At 43.3% G+C, this 10068-nt stretch overlaps 1 protein-coding gene across 1 annotated transcript; it reads right to left on the bottom strand.

Moving 5' to 3' along the window:
- Positions 1-1848: 1848 nt before the first annotated feature.
- On the bottom strand, positions 1849-9945 carry LOC147240268 (uncharacterized). The gene is made up of 5 exons (XM_086194317.1): positions 9807-9945; positions 5428-6454; positions 4792-4813; positions 3888-4065; positions 1849-3556 (listed from the first exon to the last, which is right to left on the bottom strand). Exons 1-5 carry the CDS (start codon positions 9859-9861, stop codon positions 2805-2807), a joined length of 2034 nt encoding a protein of 677 aa, XP_086050443.1. The 5' UTR covers positions 9862-9945; the 3' UTR covers positions 1849-2804.
- Between the last annotated feature and the right edge of the window lie 123 nt (positions 9946-10068).

Genomic DNA, 10068 nt, shown 5'->3' with positions numbered 1-10068 from the left:
TAATCTCCTACTTTTTATTTGTAAATTGTAATGAAGACCTCAGAATACTTACTTCCTCCCTCCAACTGTTGTCATTTTAAAAATATCTAATTATTTCTGATAAAAATGGTCAACATGAAACAATCATTGCAGCTGGACTCAGCTCAGCAAGCTATTTGCTGCCCTCTAGTTGATGTTTGAAGCAAGTACAGATTCAAACCACTCTTGTCCTGTGACGTTCTAATTCTGAGCTTTCCAGCTGTTTTTCTCTCTACAGTGAGACTTGTTCAACTGAGTTTCCAATCTGTGTGTAAACTTTGAGACCCACACTGGATGTTTGCCTCTTATTATGTCACTGATTGTTTTGGTTTCCTTCTCTAATGTTCAACAGCTGACAGGGAACAATGCCTAGCGCCTGGAAACGCCAGGAGGACCGTAGTTGGAGAAGTGACAAGGAGTCAGAGGAGGATGAATATTTTTTGATGAACATGGTTCCAATGTCTGAGTAGGTTTTTGATCAGCTCTGGAGCCGAGCTGCCTGCTGGCCTGCAGCCCAGGAGGCTCCTCACATGTCCAAATGCATCTGATTAATATTCCAAACAGACACAGTTCTAATAGTTCTGTCTGTATGGACTGTTGCCTTGTCAAAAAAAATCAGCTGCTGCATAGTACAGAATCTCTGACTTGGAAGGCAGTACTGCTGTACATACAGTACATGTAGTAGCCAAGGTAGTAGTAGCCAAATACAGCCTGGATAAACTTGTTAGTGGGCAGATCATTTAACAATTTTTTCACTCTACTTTTGAATTCACACACATTTTTATCATTTGTTGATTCTGCCTCTCATCACCGTTTCACTGATAAATGTAAAACTGCAGGTCCTTCACTTTGGGGCCGTTAACTAAAAATGAATCAGAACCAACATTTAAAACCACAACTTCTACTTCTCAGTGCCTGCAGTCATGAACTTGTCACGTGACCTTCGTATAAATAATCAATTTTCTTTGCAAGAACTATTTTTGCTTCTGTTTGAAGCAAATATATATATATGACAAACTGTTTAGGAAATCCTGACAAAAGAGCTGGTTGCCAAGGCCGAAGCTTCAGTTGCTGCTCCCTGCCCCACCCTCAGCACCACTTGCATGCCTGTAGACATGGGGGACACTGCTGCAGACTTATGGAGTTCCTGTGTTATGTGCAAGGACCAAGAAAAAAAGGGTGAAGTCTGCCATTTACTGCAGCAAGTGCCCTGTGTTGGACTGCGGGTAGGAACTTCTTTCAGGTGTACCGTATGAGGAGGTAGGTCATGGTACCTTTTTTCAAAGAGTTTTGGGTGGATTTGTGTGTCCTTGGATGAGTCAAATCTTTTAATGTCACTCGTGTTTACACACCAACCTTTGTACATGTTTCTGGTGGGGGTTGGCCTGTCTCTTTTCATCCATCCTGTTTACAATGTCATGGGCAGGATTTGGATGCTGAGTCATGGTAATAGTGGGACAGGGGGTTGCATCACTGCTTTTTGCGAATGATGTAGTTCTGATGGCACCATCAGTCTGACGTGCAGCTATGAATGAGGACCAGCACCTCTTGCTCTGACGCCATGGTTCTCAGCACGGGACTGATGGATTGCTCTTCTAAGGAGTGTGAGATGGGCTAGAGAACCAGCACAGTGAGAGCAGTTTACCTCACCATCTTCACCCAAAGAGAGCTGAGCCACAAGGCAAAGCTCTGGATCCAACAGTCTTCACTGATGGTCGTGAATATGGACCATGACCTGGAGGAAAGGACTACGAATACAAGCAGCTGTAATGTGTCTACTCAGGAGGGCAGCTGGTGTTTCCCTGAGGATTGGGGGGGAAGTTCAATCATCCATGAGGGAGCAGAACCACTGCTCTTTGCTTGAAGAAGGTGGATGGATGGACTTTATTATCATTTATTTTATACTGAGCACAAGCATCTGATGATATACAGGGTAAATATCATGTGGTTTGTGTTCATTTCATATCTTGTAGCGGTTCAACAGTCGCTTATACATACTTCATAATCTACATACTATGTAGCCATCTTCATTCCTTCCTTCGATCAGGTTTAACCAGAAACACCGATGTTGTCTTACAGTTGTAAATAAATGTTTATTTTTTTGTCTAACGAATATTGAAAAGTTTTGGGAAACCATCAAATGTCAGCATGGACATGCTGTACCTAGCGTAGCATCCAGTGTAGAAGGCAGTTTAGACCAGGCATGCCCAAATCTTGACTCTTGGAGGGTCAAAACTGAAACTAAATGGTCAGTTGGACCCAAAAGCAAACACGCATTGTGTTGTTAAAACACCAAACGTTGCAAATATATTGCAAATATTTAATGTGATTGAATAACTTGCTGACATTACATGTTCAAGTGAAAATAAACTGTCTGTAAGAATTTTCTAAAAATGTTCACAAGCACTTGCAGTGTCAGGCTGACATCCTCCACAGCGTCCCTCTGCTGCCCGACCAGATTATGAAAAAAATAACAATTTTGGAAACCTACATCCAAGAGGATTTTACCCATAAATTCTAAAATGACTATTAAAATTGCTATTCTCAATTTGGGCTTGTGGGCTGGATTTGGGCATCCCTGTTGTTACCTAAAATAATTTGCACTGTGGATGTTTTCAAGAGACAACTTTAATCTTTCTGGTTAAATGTGAACAGGAAAAAACAGAAATCAGCTTTTACTCTGTTGCACATTGTTACACCACCAGGTCCTTCTTGGCTGCGCAATTCAAACTGTGTGAAAGTTGTGAGAAATTCAAAGTCTTTTAGTTGCAACTGTGTTTATAGTCCTACAGCTCCATGCTGTTCTGCCCAGTGCACTCATGACTTTTAAACTGGTTCCTCCAAGTAAATCTTTTGTCACAAACACTGCAGCTAAATGGTTTCTCTCCAGTGTGTGTTCTCATGTGCTCAACCAAAGTGTGACGCCTACTGAAACTTGTATTGCAAACTGAGCAGGTAAAAGGCTTCTCTCCTGTGTGAATTCGAATGTGCCTCTTCAGATTTCCTTTGAAGCCAAATCGTTTGCCACATGCAGAGCAACTAAACTGTTTTTTACCGGTATGATACCTCAAATAATATTTAAAATTTTCATCACTTTTCAAAAGTTCCCTGGTCTCTTCAATGTCATCAGTCTCAGGTTCAGGGGAGTTTGACATCTTGTCAGTATCAGGTAGTAAAAAAGTTTCTGGGTCTAAGGTGCCAGTTGGTTCTGGTCCTCCACAGTGGTCTACATCAACATTTGATTTCCTGTATCGAGTTGAACTGCTGGTTAGAGGCTCCATTTCTCTGTTCTCCTCAGCTGGACTCTGATTGTCCTCTTCACTCTTCACAGGGACAGGAGTGAATGGCAACTTGCTGATATCAGCCTCCTCCAGCCCTTGAAGCTGCTCTCCCTCCTGACTGGTCCAGAGTTCCTCCTGCTCCTCTTTGATGTGGGGGGGCTCTGGCTGCTCCTGCTCCACCCTGGAGCTCCACTCCTGCTGCTCAGGGGGAACCTCTTCTTGACTCCCCAGCAGCTGCTGCACATCTGCAGGAATCACTGGAACACAGAGAAACACAGGAGGGAGAACCTTCATCATCATCATCATCATGGTGGATGTTTCTGCTACGTTGCCTGGTAACAAGGTTACCGGCTAGCTTGAGGTTTCATCCTTGTCACGTAAAGAACAGATTTTTCACGCTGACAGCTGCTCGGTGTTGGGCTGCTGCAACTCTCGGGAGCTTCTCGTCTCATCGGCCTGCACTTCAGCAGCAGCTAGCTGCGGCTAACAGGCTGCGTGGGGGAGCTTTAGCCACCGTTAGCTTAGCATGGGTTCCCCGCACCGTCAGCAGAGCAGCAGCGTGTTTCCAACAACAGACAGATGACAAACCTGCGTGTCGCAGCTTTATTTCAGGTGTCAGAACCACATCCAGCAGCTTCCGGTGGCGACGCTCCATCTCCTCTTCATACTCGGTGATTGTTCTTTCAAAATGTCCAAATATCTCCTCGACGGCCGCGTTCAGCCGCTGGTTGACGAAAAGCTTCAGACTCTGGAGTCTGGACATGTTCTACAGTCAGAGGAGGAAACTGAACACTGGCGCTGCTGTTGATGTTCATCCGCCTCAGACCAGCTGGACGCTCCACTGTGGAGACTACAAGAACACACTTCCGGGTCACATTTCAAAAATAAAGGTCTGATTGATGACATGCCGCGCCTCTATGCCTCTCCTCCAGCAGGATGAGGGCATCACTTCCGCTCTGACCTCTATTACTCCACATTCAGCCAAACCTTCTACTCTTGTTTTCGCAATTTATTTCTATAAAACACACCTGCCAGGTTTCTTTCATTTTGAAATGTGTTTCCAGATGTAACAGAATGTGACTTGACTTACTTAAGAAAGCTGGACAGGGGAAGGGATGGAGGAGTTTGGGATGAAGAGGAAATGTTGTTAGAGGGACAGAACAAAATTTAAAAATCCAACACGAGAGGACCAGTCGTGAAATTAAATGAAGGAAATGAGATTTAACCAGTGATTCAAGTCACTTGACAAGGACAGAAGATGATTCTTGTTTGGGACGGCTCAGATATCGAAGGATCTGCGTGTTTGGAAAGTTGAAGAAGATGAAATAAGAGATATTTGCTGACTGGGATATCCAGCAGTGGACAGATAAGAACTTTGTGTATCAAAGTGACAATGTGATCAAACTCACAAGATCTGTGAACATGCTGACTGAGCAGCGTGAGATTAAAGCAAAATGGGCTCATGAGATTCAGAGATGGGGTAAAGGGGTACATTTGAAATGAACAGTTTAACTCTTTAAGGAGAATTACAGCAGAGTTCAATTGCATTTCGTTAACTGTGGTGAAGCTGTTTCTTCTCTCAGGTGTTTCTGTGCCAGGACTTCGGCTACGATGCAGGAAGGATGAAGGCTTTGCAGAGGAATGGACAAGAGAGGAAGGACAATGTGTCTCATTCCGCAGGTCACTAAACTGTCCAAAAGAGACGACTCAAAGGGAATAAAATCAGGCATGAAACATGTCTTTCATGTGCAGAAGCTGTGAAGAGAGAAGCCCCAGAGGTTCAACATTTCTTGGAGTTGGAGCGTGTGCAACTGTCATGGCCACTGAGGGACATCAAACAGGCAACAAGCGGTTTAAGCTGCTTTATTCACACGTATGAAGTCTGTGTACACAAACAACCCGACATCAGCATTTCTCTCAATCCACAGCTATGAATGTGTTTGTAAATGTATGGTGACGTCTGTGTGTGAGGGGCTAAGTGAGAAACCTACACATGGCAGTGTTGATGTGTGTGTTGTGTTTAAGTCCAGGTTCATCAGCCTCAACTGTTCAAACTGTCTGAGGTTATTTTGAATTCAAAATGTTTCAGTTTCCTCTGAGTTTTTAATTTAAAGGCCCTCTGCTTCACTTGCTGTTGGTCTCACCAGCACACTTGTGGCTTTTAATCTGGAACTTCCGAATGAATCTTTTGTCACAAACACTGCAGCTGAAGGGTTTCTCCCCAGTGTGTATTCTCATGTGTGTGGTCATGTTTACCTTTACTGAGAATCGTTTCCCACAAAAAGAGCAGATGAAAGGTTTCACTCCAGTGTGCGTCGCCATGTGCCTTGTCATGGTTCCCTTGTGTGAGAATCTTTTACAACAAACTGAGCAGGAAAAAGGTTTTACTCCTGTGTGAGTTCTCATGTGTCTTGTTATGTCTCCTTTTTCTGAGAATCTTTTACCGCAAACTGAGCACATAAAAGGTTTCTCTCCGGTGTGAGTTCTCATGTGTCGCACTAATGTGTGGCGATCAGTGAAACTTGTGGCACAAACCGAGCAGGAGAAAAGTTTCTCTCCAGTGTGCATTTTTTTGTGTCTCCTCAGACTGGACTTGCAGCTAAATGTTTTCCCACATTCAGAGCACGTAGTTGATTTTGCACCATCACTGTCACTGGCGGGGACCTCTGTACTTTTCAAACCTAACTGACTGTTTCGGATGATTTTGACCCAGTCAAAACTGTCATCAGATTCAGGTTCAGGAGAATTTGAAGTCTCATCATCACTAACAGGGTATAAAAGCGTGTCTGGGTCCAGGTTGCTGGCTGGTTCTGGTCCTCCACAGTGGTCTCCATCAGCTTCTGTCTTCAGGTGGAGGGTGGAGCTGCTGCTTAGAGGCTCCACCTCTCTGCTCTCCTCAGCTGGACTCTGATGAAGCTGAGAGGACTGAGGTTTCTCTTCATCATCTTCACTCTTCACAGGGACAGGAGTGAATGGCAACTTGCTGATGTCAGCCTCCTCCAGCCCTTGAAGCTGCTCTCCCTCCTGACTGGTCCAGAGTTCCTCCTGCTCCTCTTTGATGAGGGGGGGCTCTGGCTGCTCCTGCTCCACCCGGGAGCTCCACTCCTGCTGCTCCTCTTCACCAACAATCACTTTCCGAACATCTGAAGGTAAAACTGAAACACAAACAGCCGTTAATGAATGATGAGTTTACCAGAACCTTTAAAAAGACAGATAGAAGTTTTCGACCTCTGGTGGCTTAACGTTCTACATCACTTTTACACTTCCACATTAGTGAAGTGACGTCAGTAACTGCTGACCTCATATCAAAGGTGTAAAGAGCCTCATCAACCTCCAATGTACATAAGAGCTTTAGGAGAGGATCTGACAAGGACACTCTACCACCTTTATTATCTCCTCCTTGATCAGATTCATGATCTTATTAACCGCTTTATGTGTGCTGTGGTTGCGTTTCAATGTGATATTTGTTCATTTTTCACATCCACATGAACATGTGTGTATGCATGATTGTATTTTCAGAGAAAATATAGTTATACAAAAATTGTCGTTTGGAGTTTTTTCATCATTTGAGTATTTGTCATTTTAAATTGGAGTTAAAACAAGCCACCATAGTTTATATCACTATTTATAGGCCACCACAGAACTGTTTTATTGATGATTTTACTGAATTACTTTCAGCTGTGTGCACCGAATTTGACTGTTTGGTTATTACAGGTGATTTAAATGTGCATGTGGATGTAGCCAGTGACAGACATGCTAAAGAACTCAGTGCTGTCCTTGAAATGTTTGGTCTAACTCAGCATGTGAACGAACCCACTCACAACAGAGGGCACACACTGGATGTGCTCATTACAAAAGGGGTTATTGTTTCAGGTGTTAATGTCATGGATATTGCATTATCAGATCATTTTTGTGTTTTCTTTAATCTGTCTGTTATACCCAAGCCAGCACATGGGTCGTCAATGGTTCGGAGAAGACTCATGAATGACAAAACAAGGACACAGTTTATGGAAATGGTTGCTTTTGAAAATACCTCATGTTCTAATGTTAATGATCTGTTAAACTCGTATACATCAAGTGTTTTGAATGTCTTGGACACCATTGCTCCTGTTAAGGTTAGAATAGTTAAAGACAGACAAAAAGCACCATGGAGAAATGAAGACTCTGTCAGGGCACAAAAAAGAGGGTGCCGGAGAGCCGAACGGAAATGGCGCAAGTCAAAGCTACAGGTTGACTATGACATTTATAAACAAAAATTATCCATGTTTAACCAGACTTTACGAAGAGCTAGGGAGCGGTATTTCTCTGAAGTGATTACAAACTTGAATGGTAATTCTCGAGTTCTGTTTGCTACTGTAAACAGATTAACAAACCCTTCGGTTCCACTGCCCTTAGAATTCATTTCTATATCAAAATGCAATGAATTTGCAAAATTCTTTAGTGATAAAGTTCAAGCTATTAAAAAAGCTATCATTTCTAACACACAAATGATAGCCCAGCATCCACCTGAACACCTAGAGCTGGCACATTTCACTCCTGTCAGTGACAAAACAGTCAAAGAGATTATTTCAGGTCTGAGTTCATCTACATGCTGCCTTGATGAGTTACCCACTAGATTTCTAAAGACTGTGCTGAGCAGCCTGTTACCAAAAGTTTCTTATTTAGTTAACATTTCACTAGAGACTGGAACATTTCCAAGGGCCCTGAAAACTGCGGTCATTAAGCCTCTTTTAAAGAAGAGCAGTCTTGATGCCATGGTTCTGAACAACTACCGGCCCATATCAAACCTGCCATTCCTAGGAAAAGTCCTCGAAAAAGTTGTTCATCAACAACTCACTGACTTTCTCCTGTCCAACAATGCTTTTGATACTTTCCAGTCTGGCTTTAGGCCCCACCACAGCACTGAGACAGCTCTGATCAAGGTGATAAATGACATCCGCCTAAACACAGACAAAGGCAAAGTCTCAGTCTTAGTCCTGCTTGACTTGAGTGCTGCCTTTGACACAGATGACCATGAGATCCTTTTACAGAGGCTAGAGAATTGGCTAGGAATCTCTGGTTTTGCTCTAAACTGGTTCAAGTCCTATCTTGAGGAGAGAACATACTTTGTTGAAATTGGAAATTGCAGCTCAGACAAAATGGCCATGACCTGTGGTGTCCCCCAAGGTTCAATCTTGGGGCCCCTCTTGTTCAACCTATACATGCTTCCACTAGGCCAACTAATAAGCAGCCATAATGTGTCCTACCATAACTATGCAGACGACACTCAGATCTATGTGTCTCTGACAGCAGGTGAACATGGACCTGTGGATTCACTCTTCCACTGCATCCAACATATAAGCATGTGGATGCAAAACAACTTTCTCCAGCTAAACTCAGAAAAAACGGAATTAATCGTTTTTGGGCCACAGAAGCAAAGAGAAAGTGTGATCAGTCTGAACAGGTTAGAAATCTGGGGGTAATATTGGACTCAGATCTGAACTTTAACAGCCACATAAAGTCAGTAATATCAGCAGCCTTTTACCATCTAAAAAACATTGCCAAAATCAGAGGTATAGTGTCTAAACCAGACTTGGACAGACGAATCCATGCATTTGTCTCCAGTAGGTCAGACTACTGTAACGGCCTGCTCACTGGTATCTCTAAACAAGCTTTTAAACAACTACAATACATTCAGAACGCTACAGCTCGAGTCCTGACTAGAACCAGGAAATACGACCATATTAGTCCAGTGCTCAGATCTCTGCACTGGCTTCCTGTTGCTCAGAGAATAGACTTTAAGACAGCTCTGCTTGTATACAAGTCTCTTCATGGTCAAGCACCAAAGTACATCTCTGACATGTTAGACCCATATGAGCCCTCCAGGTCTCTGAGAACCTCAGGTAGAGGTCTCCTACAGGGGCCCAGAGTTAGGACTAAACATGGTGAAGCTACTTTCCAGTTTTCTGCAGCTAAAATCTGGAACAGTCTTCCAGAAAATGTGAGACAGGCATCAACTGTGACAATGTTTAAGACCAGGCTGAAAACTACTCTGTTCAGTCGTGCATACGACAGCTGAAAGTATTTTTTCTGCACTCTTGTCCTTTTCTTTAAATTAATGATTCTATTTATGTTTTATGATTTTATCTGCCTCTTTGTGATTTTAAGATTTTTCTGCAACTGTAAAGCACTTTGAGTTGCAATGTGTATGAATTGTGCTCTACAAATAAACTTGCCTTGCCTATTTGTGTGTCAGTAAGTGACACTGCACCATCAGCTGAGTCACCAGGACTGACCCGAGACTCTCAACTCTCCACAAATGTAGTTGACAACAATTTAAGGGTGAAGCATTTCAACGTGTGAGATTCAAAGACGCATAAAAACCAGCAGTCAGGACTCCTCATATCTCTAAATCGAAGCTTGTAGCAGGAGCTCGCTGCTGCTAGCAGGCTGTATGGATGCTGAAGCTAACGTTAGCTTAGCAACGTTAAAAAAAACTTGTTCCTAGTGTAAAAAAATACCACAAACCTTCAGTGTGCAGCTTGGTTTCCGGGTGGGAAACTAACCGCAGCTGCTGCTCCATCTCTGTTCAGGTTCAACACCTGAACGCTGCCGTTTTTCTGACGCTGCTCACAGTGTGACAGCGGATCCTCTCATCGCTGTCCCACGGAAGCAAATACTGTGTAACGGCCAAGGGCACGTTTCAAAATAAATGCTTGTTTGAGAACACAATATTGCCGCGGCAATTTGCCAGGATACAGCAATTTCATGCTTATATTTGTGAGACGGT

The sequence above is a fragment of the Aulostomus chinensis genome, chromosome 22, assembly GCF_037954235.1.
Source record: "Aulostomus chinensis isolate RoL2024-O1b breed Wild chromosome 22, RoL_Achi_v1.0, whole genome shotgun sequence".
In the NCBI taxonomy this organism is placed as follows: domain Eukaryota; kingdom Metazoa; phylum Chordata; class Actinopteri; order Syngnathiformes; family Aulostomidae; genus Aulostomus; species Aulostomus chinensis.
The sequence above is the reverse complement of the archived record's forward strand: the minus strand, read 5'-3'. Positions and strand labels throughout refer to the sequence as shown.

Excerpts from the sequence above, each read along its gene's own strand:
- LOC147240268 (XM_086194317.1), bottom strand. The coding sequence starts at position 9,861 with ATGGAGCAGCAGCTGCGGTTAGTTTCCCACCCGGAAACCAAGCTGCAC. Across the intron at positions 6,455-9,806 it reads AACCAAGCTGCACACTGAAG|TTTTACCTTCAGATGTTCGG; the intron begins GTTTGTGGTATT and ends TTTGTGTTTCAG. Across the intron at positions 4,814-5,427 it reads GCTGGTGAGACCAACAGCAA|AGTTAAACTGTTCATTTCAA; the intron begins GTGAAGCAGAGG and ends TTCTCCTTAAAG.